The 19,290-nt window shown below is 40.5% G+C and overlaps 1 protein-coding gene across 1 annotated transcript in view; it reads right to left on the bottom strand.

The window, feature by feature from the left end:
• Positions 1–1,485: 1,485 nt before the first annotated feature.
• Positions 1,486–19,290, bottom strand: part of MEP1B (meprin A subunit beta) — a 48,642-nt gene continuing 30,837 nt past the window's right edge. Inside the window, exons 12-21 of the mRNA XM_082499223.1 lie at positions 19,141–19,258; positions 14,836–15,014; positions 13,132–13,350; positions 11,793–11,945; positions 10,824–11,039; positions 7,875–8,342; positions 5,789–5,971; positions 5,117–5,330; positions 2,508–2,706; positions 1,486–1,555 (exon numbers count right to left, since the gene is read on the bottom strand). Of these exons, the coding sequence (XP_082355349.1) occupies positions 1,538–1,555; positions 2,508–2,706; positions 5,117–5,330; positions 5,789–5,971; positions 7,875–8,342; positions 10,824–11,039; positions 11,793–11,945; positions 13,132–13,350; positions 14,836–15,014; positions 19,141–19,258 (1,967 nt within the window). The 3' untranslated portion in view covers positions 1,486–1,537. The remainder of the gene's footprint in view (positions 1,556–2,507; positions 2,707–5,116; positions 5,331–5,788; positions 5,972–7,874; positions 8,343–10,823; positions 11,040–11,792; positions 11,946–13,131; positions 13,351–14,835; positions 15,015–19,140; positions 19,259–19,290) is intronic.

The following is a 19,290-nucleotide window of genomic DNA, read 5'->3' as shown; positions in this document are numbered from 1 at the left end:
GCAGGTCTGGCCTGTAGCAAGGTTGAGTGTGTATCCAAGAGACGCTCACACACACACACAGAGGTCTGTAATGTGGCTGGCTGCACAGACTGCTGCACACACACACACAGAGCAATGTGGGTAGCAGCAGCCACCCACAACACTACCCAAACTCACACAAGTGCTGACAGTTCCGTCCTCTTCCTCCCCTCCAGACGATCAGAATAGAGGTTCTCTGGTGAAAACATGTATGCCCACATTCTCCACATCCATAAGCACACCCACGTTCACAGCCCCCCTTGAACGTTAGCACAGCCTCTAAACTTGTTTAATATCCATGCCTGGATCTGGGGTCTTTTAACTGGTATGCAGGTCACCTCCTACTTGCCAGATAGAGCAATGTGGTGCTTGCTAGTGAAACAAATGCATACGCTCACACACTCATCCCATAGTCACAGATCCCTTGAATGTTAGCCCAGAGCTCTCAGTCTGCCCAATATCCATGCCTGGACCTGGGGCTCCTTTACCCAACCATTGGCTCAGACCAAGTCTTCCAGATGTGGAAATGTTTCCTTCAACTCACCAGCTAGACAGCCCATGCCAGTCCCTTCATGTGCTCATACCTAAACCCACAGATCCTAAGACTGTGTCACACAAATCTCTGTTGCAGGCCAGTCAGTCTCTCCAGTTGCTGGCACCATTTTCCCACACTAGTGCCTCTCCGATCCACTGTGATCTTTCTGCTTTCCTTTGGATCCTTTGGCCCTTTCCCTAAACTTCTCATAGTCATTTTTACATAAGCCCACAAGCCTCTTCTGGTAGCCCATATCCCAAGCAGCCTCAAGTATCCCATAATATTCACGTTAATCGTGTTTCTCCCTTCCTATCAGCTAAAAATTGTCGTTCAGGTTGACATTCTCAAAGGCTCTGCCTGAGTAATTCCTTTAATGGCCCATCAATCAGCAGCTGAAGCGTTCTGGGTCCTCGTTATTGTCTCTGTTGGGACTTCCTCATTAATGTTCGTGTGTCTGTGTGGTTAATTTATCACCTTCCTCATCTCATGTTATTTCTTTTATGGTGAGTAGATCACAACCAAATAACTTAATGACCCAGACGCTCCCACACTCCACATACCGTCGCGCTGCTGACTGACAGCTGTCGCAGGACTCAGAACCGCTGGGTACCCTGTGATTACAGGGTCCAGCTCTCTTTTATTTTAGACATCTGTATCATGATGAGATAGCGAACCCAGACATCACTGCATTGATTGAAAGTCAGGATGCAGTTTTACATGTTTTCTTCATGTTCAGGTAGACTTAAAGGACAGGGCAGGCATGGCATAGAATGTATTTCCATCTTTCTCCATTATGTGGTGGTACACAACACTGTCAGACACTTCACTGACTTTAGCACAGTATTTTATCCAGATGAATTATTTTCCAGACTTTACAAACCTTTATCATGATGGTTGAGATAAAAATAACAGAAAGAATGATGACGTGGTTGTGGTTTTCCAGTGATGTTCATCTTGTGTCTTTGATGCTTATTTGCATTATCTTCAGAAGCATGTTTCGTTCTAAATGAAAAAAAAAAAAAAAAAAACAGAAAAAAACAACTTAAAAGTGTGTAGGGAAAGGAAATATCTATATAATGTTACCTACAAAGAAGCCAAAATAATTTATTGGAAGGTCATAATGTAAGTGTAAAGTATCTGGCATTTTACAGAGGTACTGCACCTCAACAGGACATCGCATATAGACTATTAGGACAAAATTCAAAATGGAAGTCTCCTCTCTGGAAGGCCAATTGTCTTCAGTTTGCTTACAAAATTTCTCCTGTACCTTATGAGTCCCTCTAAGGTATGTAATTCTTACAATTTCCAAGACTAAGACTCTGTCTAAGCTAAGAGTCCAGATGGCTGGGACTTTATGAAACTCGCTGTCAAAACCTGCCCAAATGTCTCTGCTATTCACTCCATGACCTTTCTGATCCAATCATTCAGATGGTTTTAACCTACTGTCTTCTTAAGACACCTACTGTCTCCTTAAGACACAATTTCCATGGCATCTTTGTTCCTTCCATGAAAAATTGTCATTTAATAGGGAAACAGATTTTTACATTTGCTTTTTGTTTTGGTATTTTGGGTTGGGTTTTTAGCTGTATACCCAGGTGTTTTAAGGGGAGATCTTTAGTAGAAAATGCAGTAATAGAGGAAATACAAGTCCATGAAGCGGAAGACATGCTTTAGTTACAAACTGAAAATGAGCCCCTTTGTTCACACTCTCCTACTCAATGTAGGCTGCCATCAGGGCAGTAAGAGTGGTGGGGGTGGAGGAGGAGGACAGGGTTTGAATGAAGTGGCTTTTTGGTGTTTGGTAAATTAGTAGCACTTAATGGAGCTCTTTAATTCCTAAGCTGGATTCTTCAGACTTCAAAAAGGTGACATCTCCCAATTTACTTTTACTGGATTGTTTATTTTTAGTAAATATATATATATATATCATTGTTGAAAAAGGAAAAATACTTACATCTAGTTTTGGACTCTCGCTATTTTTCTTTCCTTGGCTGTATTTCTTTTTAAGGCACACTGCAGTTGTGATAGTGACAATAAGCATTACAACAAATACAGCTATGGTTGAAGAAACAGCTATTATAGTATTTTCTTGAGTTGAGCCTTTCCTTTCACATTTTTTTCCCATGTACCACCAGTTGTCACCTGCTGGACATCTAGAAAGTAAAAGGACAAACATGTGATATCACCTAAAGTTAAAGCCATGAAAAGGACTACTTAAAATAAATGGCGTTTCTGATGCACTGTTTCTATATCCCAAAGCATAATGAAGTTAACTTAAATGGACTTCTATTTTAAAGTTTTCTTGGGTGGCCTACTGTCCTTACACATCTGGATGTGCTCCTTTCAGCTTCCGGTGGTTTTACAGGTCATGTCTTCAGAGACAGCCTTTGCCAGAAAACCCAAGCACCATCCTGATCCTTTTGAGTGCTTAACGCTTGGCCACAACTGAGCTATAGAGCTGCTGCTACAGAATGGTCATCTTTTGCTACCAGTAGAGATGCCCTCTGGATCACTCAGTTCACTTGTCTGCTTCCTTCTCCTTGAAGTCTATAGCACATCTGTTGACAGAAAACTCACTTTCTGCTCCATGAAACCAATACCTGTCACTAGGACCACTGCCATCTAATATTTGCTTCCACTAATACTCATTAGTCTCATATCCTATGTAGTTCTGCCTTTTGTCATGCTCAGCTTTTACACAAAGCCCTTCTACCTTCTTCACTCCATTTTAAAAAGCCTTTATAAGGAGTTGAGTAAGCAAGTGGTCCAGAAGATTTACACTGCTATTTTTATCCAGTCAAACCACATTTACCACCTCCCAGAAAACTTCATCCACCTGTTTCTTCAGGTGTTCTTTGCTTTTTTAATTCTAAGCTCACCTTATGCAGCAATTCAAACCTGTGAGATAAACGGAGTGGAGACTACAGGCCGGACTCTCAAGGCATCTCTGACCAGATGGCTGCTGAACCAAAGCTCAGGTGGAGGAATTCCCCAGTTCTAGGACTGAGCTGGCTGGAGATGGTCCCACCACATTCCCCTTTCCCTGCTCAGTACTTCTCCACTAGTAAATGTGGTACATTCTGATCAGACCTTCTCACTGCCAGAAGGAGCTTATTTTCAAATTTAAAGAACTGGTATAAGCTGCCTCTGCCCCCCCAGCAAGAAGAAGGTAAGAATAGAAATTAACGTCCTAGCTGTTATCTGGTTTTAAGACTAAAAACAACCTGCAGGCTTTGATTCCTTCACCTTATCCAGCATCACTATCGCCTCTGAAACATTTTATAGTGAGCATATGAGGGTCCCCATGATCTAACTGAAAAAAACCCATACGTGCAATACTGTTGAGTGCACACCTTGCTCTGTCTTTCTAACCCTGGTTGTTTTTAATGTTCTTGTTTTTCATGTTCTTGTTTTTCTAGTTCCTGTCTAAGCCATTTATTCAGAACGATACATTCAACCCTGAAAACGAGTCCATTTGCAGTACACTGCAAAGATACTGACTGTTGGGGAACTTCATGTGATCCAGCTTAAAGAGAGTTATGTATCATATCCCCCCTTGTTTCCCAATAGAAAATTGGAGCGGAAACCGACTGTTGGTCACACACTTCTCTAGGACGGAAAGTAGGTCATGTAGGCACAAGAGCTTCAAAGAGTTCAGAGATTTCAGAAAATAAATGTTTTCTTTCCATAATTTCGAAATCAGGCATAACGTTAAGCATAACTTTTTTTGTGTCTTCTTGGAACAGCTTCTTGACATTTACTCTTATTTGTGACCCGCTTCTGATGGGTTGCACAAGAATTGCTTTTTGAAAGGTTTCTAAATGAGGAGATATAACACTTAATGAGTCATCCTGACTCTTGTTGCTTTTGGCCTTTAGACGTTTGCCTCACAGCGCTCCCCTGGTCTACCTGCCCTGGCACAGCATCACATAAGGTTACTATCTTCAGCCCTAGGGCTTGTTTGAGAGCTGGAACAATGCTGATCAGCCAGGTGGGTTACATAAATGTATCCACAGAGAATTAAATAAAAGTTGATATTAATTTTCTTGCAGGGCAAACAATCTTTTCAGTCCTCAGCCTTCACCTCTGGTTTCAAAGGCAAGCAACTACACTTTGAAAATTCATGGTCATAATTTACACTACACAATATTTCTGAATTAAATTCCAAAAGAATGTCTATGCTGCTTCCTGCCTGCAAAGTGTTAATCACCTTTTCTACTGATGTAAATGCTATTTTGTTTCAACCGTGTTTATATTTAACTCATAAATTTTGCTACAGGGACTCCTAAGGAGACGTACAGTCCATTTTATAACATTGGACTACTACATTACAGAAAACGCTAAATACATTTCAAATATAATTTACAGAGAATTCAAGCGGAGTACTTCAAAATGGTCAAATGCTGAGGTTAGGAGCTTTGTTCCCCAAACTGGTTTAGTCTCGCAGTAGCAGTTGGAAATTTTTGCCTCAATCAGCTATATCTTTCCTTTCTTCCTTTAGTTTACTAGAAACTTTCATTACTCATCCTAAGATTGCATTTGAGAGTGAATAAAGACAGTTACCTGCACACTGGTGCTCTATTTACAATAACGCAGACACCATCATTTTCACAAGGGTTGTCTGGGCAGTAATTGGGAACCTCTGTCTCTGGCTTTTCGGGCAGGGTGACAGAGGCTGTTGTGGTGGCAGCGGTGGTGTTAGAGGTAGGTTTGACGGTCGTATTCACAACAAAGGTGGGTGAAACACTTGGCTGAGTTGATAGCAGATGCGATATATCTGCATGATAAAAACCCAAGAAATAAGGTCTTTATTTCACGTAATTTTTCCTCTTATTCTAATGATAAGTTCTAATAGTAAAGAGCAAAGATCCTGTCCACAGCTATAAAGGATAAATAGTCTCTTTTACCTTGCAGGAGCATGAAGTATTTTGGAAATGCCCTCTAGATTTTTTCAGAAACACACAATTTTATTCAAAGTACTCTATTCAAAATAATTTTCACAGGATTAGCATCATTTTATACACCTTCATATGAGATAAAGGAATTATACAGTGCATGTACTTATCCACAAATTTATCCAAACATATGATTTGACTTTAGATACACACATAGTTCCAAACCCGCTCATTTGCAAAGTATATAATGTGTATTTATATCTGCAGCACTAGTGACTTCGTAAGTATGTGACACTCCATGTTTACTGTATCATAAAGAATATCAGCTATGTTTACATACCTTCCATTGTTAAAAGAATATAAACACCATCTTCTTTAATAAAGTTGCGGCTTCTAAGTCTCTCATGAGTTAAGAATGCACTCGTTCCACTTCCTGGACCTCTCCTGAAAATAGTTCCATTGGGAAAAGATGCTACGGATCCCACTTTATCTGGCCTATCCCAAAAATAAGTTGATGAGGAATCTGGAAAAAAAAATTAACTGAATGTGAACGTGGGACCACTCTGGATTTCTTTCTCAATAAGGGTCCCTTCCTTCTCAGATATCTGTGCTGCAAAGTAGTGCTGATGCCTCTCTCAACAACCAAGACAGTCTGTATCCTACTTTGCTTCCGCTTGGTTGCTCATGGGTATCGTGAATTTGGAGAAGACAATAAATTACCTGAAACTCACAGAGTAGGAGCAATGCTGAACATGCCTACAATACTTGCAGCTTGTTGTGCCTGAGATTCCACACTGATGAGATGCACTACACAACAGAGATCTCCAACGGCTTGGTTTAGCCTGAGGTATGGAGAAAAGAGCCTGATGGAGATGAGGTTATTGGACAGCTAGTTGAAAACCTGTTGTATTTCCTTTTTAGTTCTTTTAAAGTGTAGTGGGCAAGAAGACAAGTAGCACATGAGTCATCTGTAAAATTATAATTAATTCAGTGCTTCTCAAAAAAGAACATCTCTTGATGTGGATGTAGGGCAGAGGGTACTTGAACAACCTGAACGGTCACAGGCCACTGATATCCCCTCCATCAAATCCTGTTCTAAATCTCAAAGATAAGCCCGATTGTCTATGAAAGTATCTGACAAAGGGAGAAGAAACTGCCTGCTCCAACACCTCTTCTGTTTAGAGAAAGTATAGGAGTTAGAAGGCTTCTCTTGGGAATCAGAGGCTATTAGCAATATCTGAACAAACAAGGGAGAACAGAATCATAGAATTGTCTAGGTTGGAAGGGACCTTTAAGATCACCGAGTCCAACCATCAACCCAACACTACCAAAACCACCGCTGAACAATGTCCTTAAGCACCTTGTCTACCTGTCTTTTAAATACCTCCAGGGATGAAGATTCCACTGCTTCCCTGGGCAGCCTGTTCCAAAAGAACGAGAGGAGCAGAGTGCAAACCAACTGCATGTCCACAGGGTCAGGAAAGAAAAAGGGCTGAGCACTATGACCGTAACAGCAGAGAGCACGGGGAAAAAGGCAACCATCTATGGAGGACCTGGTGTGATACATTTTTCATTTACAGAGGAGGACATTTAGTCTTTCTAGATTACCCGCATTGTTTTCACGTAGATAGTGCCATAGAAAAATGAATGCAAATCATAAAATTTGTCTAATCCACAGTATTATTTTTAAGTTTTTTGCCTTCCTTTCTTGACTAATGTTGCAGTCTGAAAGCTCAGGAAATGAATTCAGTGGTGGAGGTGGTTTCTTTTGGCAAAACTCTTAAATTGATGCGGAAAGACGTTTTGGCTTAAATCCAGTCTTTATCCAATGATGAATACAGGGGGTTTCTTTCTCTCTCTATAGAGATTCCTACCATTTCTCAGAGTTGCATCTTTACCTCAACTACCTCCTTTCCAAGTTATTGCGGACAACTGCTCCTTATCTCCTCATACCTTGAACGAGTACAGATTATGTAATATGAATCAGTACTTTGTCCATCTGGAGGTTTGCGCTGACACCACTGTACCTTTTACAAGGAGGGAGGGGTTTTGTTTAATAGCTGTACTTTTATCTGGTATGAACCGTGTGTATTGTTAATTCAGTATTTGTCTTTTCAAGCCTTCTGGAAAACTTCCATTCTCATTCAAGCAGATATAAATGCATCTTCACAAAGCATAGGAAAGAAATTTTAGGAGTGGATCATCCACCTATTTCTTATGCAAATCAACTTTGAAATCCAGGGTCCCAGCTTAACATACTTGTATGTTTTTTCTTGTCTGTGGATCAATTATATTGTTGCTGCAATCAGATGGAACATTCTAGAAGCTTAAAAAAAACATACTAATTTACACAAAGAGAAAAATTGACTCTTTATCTTTTGGCTATGTTTTAAACGTACCGGATAGCACATCTGATTTTAACTAACCTGATAATTTCAGAGGGTCGGTTGTTATACTTCTTTGGTTTGACATCCGATGACGAATATCAGGATGCTGGTCAAGCAGAATCATGGTACCTTGTTGCCATGCACAGGGCCATTGCAACTGATCATCGTTTGCTCCAGAAATCAAGTGCAAGTATATTGCCAAATTAAATGGGTTATCAATGGTACCGTTTACATACAAGCCGACCTGAAAAGCATATCCTTTACTAGAGTAAAAAGGTGGACTGTATATTCTTCCTGCTGGCCCTGCTGGACTTGTGTTGAGGAGATGTGTGAAATTTCTGATATGCCAGACGTGGTGGGGACACTGAGTTTCTGACAAATTGATGTCGTCAATAGAGAGGCCTCCATTTGATAAGGCACTTCCTCTCACGCCTTGAAACACAACCCGGAATTTACTTGTGACATTCAAAGAAACATGATGGAGCTGCCAGTAAGTCTCAGGTGAACCTGGAAAAAGAAGGGTAGGTATTTCTGAGTAAGCAGTATGGTCAAACACTGCACAGGTCTGCAAACCCTATACCGATACTAGGTAAGAGTTTCTCAGTTAGGCTGGCACTGACGTGATGGAATATTTCTCCTGTAGATGTTACATTTTCAGTGCAAGATCCCATTTTTTCAATTCAGTTTTTCAACAGATTTAATATGCATAGCAGTTCCTTCATTTGAGTGAAAACGTTCGTGTTTTTTAAGACTGCTTTTTCTTTTATATTTTTAAAGAACACCATTGCACTAAATTAGTATAAATATTGTTATAATTAAATGCACAAAGATGGCTGTCACCTGTATTATTAAAATGAAAGAAATTCAGAGCAAATTATATTCAAATAACTGAATAACAACATATCTCAACAACAAATGCTACTGAGAATTCTGAGAGCCTAGAACTACAAGATTTGTTCATTCAATTGTTTTTGTATATTTAAATGGCTTGTCGGAAGTTTGCCTATGCAGAAGCACAATTCACCCACCAAATGGTCAACGGTACGAAGCTCAAATTAAAGCCAGTCATCTGCAAAACCTACTTAATGTGATAAAAACCTCACTGCGAGTCTGATGCTGCACCCAAAAGTGCCTGCAGTGGCAAATTCCACTTGACTCCAAGAGCAGCGTGTACAAAGGCAAAGACCTCTGCACAGGGGTCTTGTAAGGCAAGTGAAAGTAGGACATCCTTTGTTAATAGTATGTGCAGCAAAACAGTTTCTTTTGCTGCCTGGTTTATGTTCACCTGCATAGAAGACCAGACTTTCAGCTGTATTTATGGAAAAAGCAGCGCCAATCCCAGGTACAGAACTCATGCTTCACTTTCCTAACAATTCTAAATGCAACACAATGGATCTCAGATACAAGTCTTAATTTCTTGCCTTTTTTCATTACCATTATTATTAGTAGGAGAAAAAGTAAACCCGGAAACAAGAACAAAAGCACCCCGCTGTTTTTCATCAATTTGCCTTCTGCATATACTAAAGTTTTTTTGAACTGCACAGATTATAAGGAAGACTGGGGTTTCTGACTCATGTTCAATGAGAACATCAGCTACTGTGCTGTAAAATGTCCCACCTCCACAGCCTCCCCTGCTTCCAGCTGAAAGCAGCCACAGCTGCCACAGACCACCAGAAAGGGTTCAGGACTTGTCCCTCAGCCTCTCGAGCGTGGTGGTTCGGTGCAAAGCCATGAGCAGCTCAGCCAGGGTGCCAGACCATGGCTGGAAAGAGCAGTAGTGTCACTCTTTCTTCCAGTTTGTCGGCTGCGTTGGTGGGGGTAACTTCTTGCATGAGAGAAGTGAAACAACTTGGGGGAAAAAATGTTCTTAAACCCTTCCTGAAAGTTTTACCAGAGATTGTCAAAGTAGGGTGCCCATTTGGACACAGACATGAGATCAGAGATTGAAAAGGAAATTAGGGACTTGAGGAAGCAGAAATGGAAGATGGGACCTAATATACATGAAAAAGCATTTGTGAAGAAGGTTGAAGTGTGGAGAAATTAATCTTGGCTTCAAAGTAGGGTTTGAAAGAGTAGGGAGGGCTGAGACTGATCTGAAATCTACATCTGCCTTAGCAGTCCCGACACTGCTATTAAGGATTCCTGATGGCGCACAGGGATGACGAAAGAATCAAGGTGAAGAAAAGAGTGGAAAAAAAAGAAAAGGAAAACAGGCACCAGCAGCAGCTGAGCCTAAAGGGAGAAAAAGAGGGAGAAGAATGGACTTGATACCTACTTAGTAAAAGAACTTGCCTAGACCCTTATACAACCAGAAGATTGAACTAGTTGTATCAGTAATGGAGACCAAGTAATAGTTAAATATTTGAGAAAGTAATTTAATCATAAGGTGACTTTGGCAACTCTAGCTTAAAGAGCTCTTGTCCATTAACTGACCTCCGTTGCTCATTCTGTATGCCGTTGGCTACTAAAACCACAAGAACTTACTTTTCTTCAAACTACAACTCAAATCATGATCTGCTGCCCATATATTTCAGCTAAGTCATTTCAAACCTTGTTTACAAAATAAGTTAAATTTTATTTATCTTTTTTAATCTGGTATGTTAGGCATTCCAGGGCACTTATACTTTCCCTTTATTTATTACTTCTTATTCATTGTAATTTACTCTAATGACCAATTTCATCTGTTGCTATTGATACCAGCAATTCTAGAACAGTTAAAATGACTGCTCCTGGAATTTTAGCTATTGTGGTGAGAAAACTATCTTGATAACGCAAGAGTTTGTAATTTGTGGAAATTGATTATATTATAGGAAAATGGCTGACTGAGGATCCATCAAGTATAATTTCACCAGCAGAAAATCAATTACATAGTTAAAGAAACCAAAGAATAATGCTAGGAGATGAGTCACTTTGCTACAATATTTTCCCCCAGTACTTTGAAAAGGATATTGAGTATAGATTAAACCAGAATGCAATTTTATTCCATACCTTTTATCTCTTCAATAAGTCTCAAAGTACCGTTCGGATGGGCTGAAGTATACTCCCTGACCCCAACATACAGCCGGTCGCTTTCGTGACCGCTGTTATAGAAATAGAATTGTAAGCACTGAAAGCCCCTTTTGGGGTACAGAATTCGGCTCTCCAGGATAGCTGTGCTTCCCTCTGCTCCAGCGCTGGTGTTGAAATGCATGAAGTAGCCAGAATCTGTCAAAAGTCAATGACAAATGAATGGTAGAGGAGAGAGAAAACAAAATTTTATTGGTGTACCTGTATTCTTTACATTGTATTGTAATGTCAATAGAAGACATGCTCAAGTCAGGGTCAGGGTAAGCTAGATCCTGTACAAATCCTCAGATTGACGACTGTTACCTGTTCACATTCTCCAGAGGCAGAACTGTTCTCCTTGCAACTTTTTTCCTCATTTGCCCGTCTCTAGCAATTTGTAATCAAAAGCATGGGCTTTTACTCTTTACCCAGAGCCAGTAATTCACAGCTGACTCTCTTTGGAGGAACGGTTTATGGTCCTGAACTCATGAAATTTCCTCTGACAGGTTCGGAAAAAAATGGCTATATTCTCAAGTTATTGTTCACCTGAGCCCTGATAATACACATAATTTCTAAATCCTATGCTTTCCAAAGACTTACTGAACAGTTATTCAGAAAAGCAGCAATCTTTCTGCTGTGCCTGAACCATAGGTTAGAACATTTTATATGGTTCTCATGTCAGGATGCGACACTAAGACTAGAAAACAGATCAAAAGAGATAAGGACATTCAATCTTCTTAAACAAGCAGAAAATGGAATGTATCACAAGATGTCCTTAAGTATGTTGCTTAGTTAAAAAATAAACACTGATTTGTCAACAAATAAACAGAGAGCAGGGCCAAGATCGAAGTCAACTCACACACCTCTGCATAAAATATTTCTCAGAGAGATAAGAACAGTCTTTTCTCATACCTTTGCATTCTCCCATATTAGTGTGATCAATATTTGGCCCAGCAGGAACCCGAGACAAACGCTGCCAATCACCGTTGTCATCTGAACTTTGAATCATGCCACATATATTTTCAAGTTCGAAACTGCATGTGTCCATGAAACTTAGGGAGGAGGCTATAATATTAAAAAAAAAAAAAGATAGAGTGGGGAGCAGGGCAGATCTTGATTGCACTCAGGGTGGTGGCAGTTTTGTCACTACTTTCAACATGACTGGGGCTTATTTCACTTGGGGAATGGGCCTATGGGTTGAGAATAAAGTTAAAATGTCATGAAGTATTTATGTAGTACACGAGAATGATGGAAAGTATATAAGATTAATGGAGAGGAAGAAGGACCCCATCCCCTCTTAAAGACATCCTTAGCTGTAGGCACTTTTGTAAGACCTAATTGACTGCGTGCCAAGCGCTGGTAGTTAAGGCTGCATGTAAGTGTGTGTTCAGGTTAGACCTACGTGAACAGAAATATTTTCATCAGAATTATATGCTCTAGAAAGGCACTGTTTTAACAAAGCAGTTTGATAACTATTTAAGGTATCTGTAGAATGAAGCTTAAAATATAATTCTAAACCAGTACTCACTACTTGGGATACTGAGGCAGTGAAGTAAAAGTTTTCATCTGAGTGGCAGGGCACATTTGATGCAGTCGCAATTATAGAATTATATTCCAGTTTAGGAATAGATTTGTCTATATTTCTCTGTCTCTTACTTTCAATCCACTTTCTAAAATAAATCCCACATGAGCAAAGTAACTCTTTTGACCACTTTTGTAAGAGACTGGGTTTGAAACTAAAAATAAAAATCCAAAAAGCTCACGTTTTCTTCCCAATAGCATCTCTACCCTATTTGCATGAACACACACTCCGTCTCACAAATTGCGGGAGAGCAGAGTAGGTATGATAGCCACAGCAAAAAGATACTAATTTTTATACACTGTCTGAGCAACAGCTGCAGAATAATGGGGGAAAAAACCAAAAAGCTTTGTGCAGAAGCACACATTTTAAGCAGCCACCCAAGGGATGAACAAAAATCAGCTGCTGAGTGAAGCTGGTTTTTAACTAAAGGTCAGATAAAATTGCACAGAGAACTCTGCTACACAAGCAGTGTTTCTGCAGGAGGGCTACGTTATTTCTAGCTGTACCATTATTTCTGGTGTTTTTAACACAATTCACTTCTCCAAATATGTTAACATCTCTTTCACTTGTGCCTGGATGAGTCCAGCATATATGTATCACCTTCATTTCTTTCAAATGTCAGAAGCAAAAAAAAAAAAAAAAAAAATTAAAAGAAATTGAGAAACTCACAGCAATTGTACAGCCGGTTCAGTTTCTGGAGATCATAATCACTGAAATCCATCCGCTGTCCTATAACATCCATGAACTCTGGTATGTTAGTGACAATGGTGGGTTCGGTTCCATTCCTGAATGCATTTTGGCTATAGTGCATCACAGAAGTATAGTCATAGGGAACATTCAGGGAGTCTGATGTTTTATCATCATATTTGTTGAAATTATGATCTTTACCTAAATGGGAAAAATAAAAGGAAATATTGTTTGATGCCCAATAGGACCGAGTTTTGATGTACAGACTTAAAGTGACAAAGAATCCATCAGATTCCCAAAGGGTTTTTTTTTTGTAGTTGTTTACTTGCACTTACTTTGTAAAACTATTTTATTTCTAGTCCACAGTTATTTACTTTCCTCTTTTAGCCACTGGAACATAACATGATGATTTCTGCTGGATGAAGGAATGTTTTTTGCTACCAGAAGTCTTTTTCCTGGTGAAACTACCTATAAACTTTGGTTGCCTTGCAATACCCAAAAGTGGAGATACTGTTTCCGTACTCAAATCAATGCAATTTGCAACTGTAATGCCTCCCTGTTTCTAATCTGTATCCTCTGATGTTTAATTGCTGGTCATTTTAGCTCGCAATAAACACATTAGAGTTGTCATCAGATAAGCTTCCAGAATTTAAAATTACAGATATTTTCTGGAGTATAAGCAAAGAACCATTGCTTACTACCCAATGGAAGGTAAAGTTTTAAATGTTTTAAATTAGTCAAAATACAATAACTGTATTCTGGTCAGTGTAAAAAAGCTGCAGCAATTTTAATAAAAAATTTTAAATAGCTAACAATAGCACAACTTGTCATTAAAAAGTCAGCGAAATAGAATGGAAATCATATAACAGAGTCATTTTCTGTGATATATACTTGCATATGCACCTGACTATTGATCACGACTAAATAAGAATGCATTAGATTTAATCAGTATCTGTTTTTTTCAGTCTTCTGTGTGTACCTGTGTTAGGAAAGCATCCAGTCTGTGTATATAACTTTTGGTTTCGAAAGCCACAGAGGAGGATGGCAAGCTGAAGAGGCAGAGACCGAGCAGAGTCCCGAGGGTCCCTTCTGCCAAATACGCCAACACTTACACTCACAAGCTGCATCGCTAAAGTAACCACTCATGTGATGCAGACCCTGAAGGGGGTCTCTCCTGTCTGTACACCCTCTCTGTGCTCTCTGCTGACTCAGCTCTGCTGCCCGCACCGGGTGTAGCATCCAGGGAGAAAGAAGACAACCAGGGTTTTCACTGGAGATTTTCTACTGGCTTTGGTTGCACTGGGCTTTTCAGAGTGGGATTTTTTTTTTTTCAATTACTTTTGTTTTGCCAAGGGCTCCCAGAGTAACAGTGCTTTTAGGATATTCATTTAAATAAACTAAACTATTCTCTTCTGTTGCTCTGCTCTACAACATGGAGCACACCAGAACTCAGATCTCTAGTGAGGTCTCTGGGAACTGCCGTGGCACAAGGAATAACCACAGCAACAACAAATGAGGCTTTCTGTGCCAAATGTCACTTGCTCTTTAATTTATTGGTACGCTGGCTTTGAAAACTAAGTCCAGGTGAGAGAATAGTGTGGCCACCGAAGGATGGCTGGAGGGGACGTTCCACTGCTAAACCCCCTAACACCAGAGTCTGAAAGGAAAAGCCGGGGCATGACTGACCAGCCTGAATCCTGTCCCAGATGATGGACACGTAGTCGTCCCGGTCGGACCTCGACTGCTCGTGCCAGAATCCCAGGGCATGCATGAACTCGTGCTGGATTGTCCCGATCTTGTCACAGTTGGCTCCGATGGAGAGCTGCTGCAACCCCTCTTGGCGGTTTCCCACTGAGGACCAGCAGCTAGAGTTAAAAAGAGAGAGAGCTCTGTGAAATACATACCATCCCCATTGCATGGGAGCTTTGGAATCTGTTCAACAGATATATTTTTAGCCGTAGTTTTGAAGTTACATTTTGCTACAGAGAGCACTTTTTCATTGATCTGTTCCTTGCCAGATCCTTTCCTCTCACATTTAGCCCTATTTCAATGAACAAGCAGTTCCCTCACTCTGGCTCTATTGTTTTTAATGGGTTTTCTTTAGCAGAAAAATGTTGAGCTATTTGTGACTGAAGAAGACTGATGGGGATTTTATTGGTACCTGTGTAAACATCAAAGACGATGGACACATGCTTCAGAGCAATCAAGCTGCTGTGAGTGAACAATTTTTAGCTGGACCACAGTATGTGACTGTGACTGCACTTATGGTATAGCCTGTCCCTACGGTAAGGTAAACCAGGTTTACCTTTTGAAAGGCGGGCGGATTTGACAGTGATTTTCACAGGCTCTTTTCTTTCTAGTTATTTGTGAGCTGCTGCGCTGCAGCACTTGCTGCTGACACACGCTCACAAAGAAGAGCAAAACCGCAGCTGTGCTGGAAGTTTTTACTAAAGAATAAAAAAATTGGGTGAGCTATCTGCACAAGCCAATAAAATGGCACCCCATGTCCACAAAGTAGCAAGCACAGAGAGTTACATTTAAATTGATATTTTATGCAGCAAATAAATCAACACTTACCCAATGAAGCCCATAAAATTAGTAGGGTGCAAAATATGCCATAGGATTTGCAGTCCTATCACCCCAGAAATTTAAAAACACCAGCACACCATGTGCTTTCAAACCCTGTAACTTATTAGCGCAACATATTCCCCAGTATTTATCTTTCCACAAAGCAGCGCAGGCCTTGGCTATTGATTATGCACTAAAATCACAGCATGAGGCCTGGGAAGGAGCACATGCGGCATCCACAATTTCACGGGCTTCCCTTGAACAAGGCCTCATATTGATTATGCGGCTTTTTCTGGTTGTGCAGAAGTCTAAGAAGTCCATCATGGTTCTGGGTCCATCTCATACCAAAGGAGCTGCTTCTGGCTTCACAGCTGCTGCGCAGAGCACAGCGGGCTACAGGCACATCCAAGACACTTGGCAAAATTAGCATCCAAACGCCAGGGGATGCAGCTTCCCCTTGCCTTCAGTCTGCCAAATGACTATGACACCATCATTCTGCAGCCATAGAGGGAGTCAATGCTTGGCCTGTGCTGCCCAGCACTGAGAATAAAACTAGGTGAGTGGGACAGGGCACTCCAGAGCAATGGGCACCTGGAGCCCCGTTAAGAAGCGATGTCTTCAGGAGGGGAGAAAATAAGGGGAAAGTCCTAGCTTCTCCAAGGGTGTGAGAGCCATATCTCCTCTGATTCAATGCTTTCTGCATTGCTAGTTGCTCTGTCAGAGGCTAGGAGAACAGAGAAGTACCTGCTCTGACTAATCCCACCAACCTTCCTCTTGGAAGGTGGGTTCTAAATAGATACATGCCATCAGTAGCGACGATGCCATCTAGAAATCCTGTTCTCTGAGAGCCAACACTTATTTCAGGCACATTTTTATACTAATGTCCTGCTAGTAAATAACTTCCCGTAGTATCACAGCTCACCAGTATCAGCACACGGGCACTTTGACTTACCAGCACCAAGCTGGTTAGCCAGGGATATGTATTGATCCAGCTCTGCATGGGTTCCCTTTGCCATGTGCCACAGTGGCAAAGGGCTGAGGTGAACTCCTAGGAGATCTCCATGAAAACCTGATGTCCCATGTGGAAATACTAGAGATGGGGTTGATCCTCCCTGGTCTGTGAACCATTTGACTCTATCACACCATGCAAGTTTTCTTGCTGAACGAGTCCTGCTCTTCATGAGAAGAGTAGGGAGAAATGGCACATCCATTGCAGGATGCCATCCCAGACTGTTCTGTGAGCTTTGCAGGCACCTGCCACATCTGATGTTCCTGCATTTCCATAATTCACAAGCATCCCTCGTGTATTTTGCTTGGCACACAGGCTGGAGTCAAGAAAAGGTCTTTAAACAGATCCGCAGTCTAACCTCTGCTGCAGATGCATAGACCTGAAGAGAGGGTGAGGTGAAAGGCTGCGTGCTAGAAAACCTTACATGTACCTCTACTCACTTAGCGTTGTAAATATATATATATACGTTAATATAATGCAGGCAGTAGTCAAGGCTTGGCGAATGGTAAAGAATGTGGATGGGGAGAGGGCTGTTTGCACGGGGGTTGATGACACCTGTGTATGTACCTCAGAGACTACAAAGGTATTTTTACAAAAGGCAGTTCACCCAACAAACTGGCAGCTGTCTTTTGCAGCTGACTTCACTTGAATGCAAAAGCATAATCCAGACAGGGACTTTATAGCCTAGTACAAATCCTTTTGACACAAAGTTCCCTCACCCTCCTCTGCGTTTCTATGCATGCAAGCCAAGATCAGAAAGGCAATGATTTATCAGCTTTTTCTAGGTGTGATAAAACTTTATGAATCCGGCTGGTGTTGCCAGGGACTTTGTGCTCTTGTCTGCACTGAACCCTCTGGACTGAGGTCTGCAGTTAGAGGAGTCCTAGCTGATTGAAAAAAAATAGTTAGGAATGGCAGAGTGGAAATGGTTTAGTTTACCCACGTTTCACCTTATCCTGTTACATCAGAAGAGAGGAGGAGTGAAATGGAAGGCAGTTAATGCAGGGTCAGTCCTGATGATTTCTTTGTACAGCCCCGAGCTAACTCACTGAAACTGGACAGCTGTTTTCAGGAGGCTGCAGCATTTAGCTCCAATCTTTTAAAAAGCACTGCTGAGCATTAATTGTTTTACAGATGTGTCAGATGAGATGATAGAAACATTTCAGGGCAAGCAACACGTCAGGCAGTGAGTGCAAGCTATGTTATCCCACTAGAACGGCTTGTCGTCTTCATCACCATCACTCATCTATTTTTAATAGACATATAAATGAAACATTGTGCAGGGGCCTCTTACTTGCCATAGGCATTGTGGTTCTTTTTCAGGTACAATTATTAGCAAATTCAATGCATACTTTATGTGATGAAGGACTAAAAAATTTAGCTACATGAGTTTTCCATTTGGCTCAAAAAGCTGAAGACTCATTAGCACAGGAAAATGCATTGCTCCCTGAGTCTCCACTTATACATGTTTCAGGGTTGAGTTTCAATGTCATGTGCACAGCATGAAGAGTAGGAAATATAAAGAGCCAGGGACCGAAGAAAATTTGAAACAATTATCTGCTACAAATATTTCAGAAGAAGCCAAAGGGAAAGGGAAACATTTCTATTATCAGAAAATCTTTTCCCATTTATGAATGCATTCTCATATCAGGAAATGATTTTCTGAAAGTAAATTTCCTCACCAGGCTATCAAGCTTTCCGTGATCTTTTCTAACCGAGAAATGGTTCAGTATAGAGTGGAGAATACATTTGTTCTTGTTGCATTGTTTTGACAGAGACTGTCTTAGAAAGGGAAGCAGCTGGGGCAATTTTGACTTCTTTACTGGAGTCTTATTTTGCAAAATTAAATGTTGAATAGCATAATTATTTATCAGAAGAGGTAAATAAATGGAAACCTCTATAAAATATCTCAGTGCTGTGCAGTATTTAAAAATATCGCTGCTATATCTGAATGCTGGTGTGACATTGTTCAAAAGCAATTCCATTTGTTATAGTCAAATTCATTGTCCCACAGTTAGAACTACCATATTTCCACTGGGATTTTTTTTTTCCTAAAAACTAAGGTTTACTAAGAATGAACATTTGAAAGTGACACTCCATAAATCCAAAGACCAGTCAAGAAAACAATTGACTTGTTTCTGATATCTTTTACTATGCCAAGAGAACTACTTCTTACAGAACTTGATTACCCCATATTTAAAAATAAGTATCAGCAAGAAATTGTTCATTACTACCTAGGTAATATCTGTTTGGGAAACTACTACAATTTCCAGTTAAAAAAAGACTGGAAAAAGATAGATACACAACAAAACCACAAAATTATAATCACATATATGAGTTTTAGAGTGAATACTGGCCATGAAAATAGCCTGTAGCCAAACAGTATGAGAGTTATTTTACATTACTCCTCTTACCCACTTCCTTTGAAGACAGATATGTAATTCTTCTCCCCTTCCCAGGGTTTGAAGTCAATACAGGTTTTTAGTCGATACTGTTCAAATGCCTTGAGGATGAGCCCCTTAGCATTCATTTCTGCGAAGCAAACAGTGTTCTTGTCAATACTG

Source organism: Vanellus vanellus, assembly GCF_965231255.1.
Source record: "Vanellus vanellus genome assembly, chromosome: 2".
Lineage (NCBI taxonomy): Eukaryota > Metazoa > Chordata > Aves > Charadriiformes > Charadriidae > Vanellus > Vanellus vanellus.
Note: the sequence above shows the minus strand (reverse complement) of the source record. Positions and strands in the feature narration are given on the sequence as shown.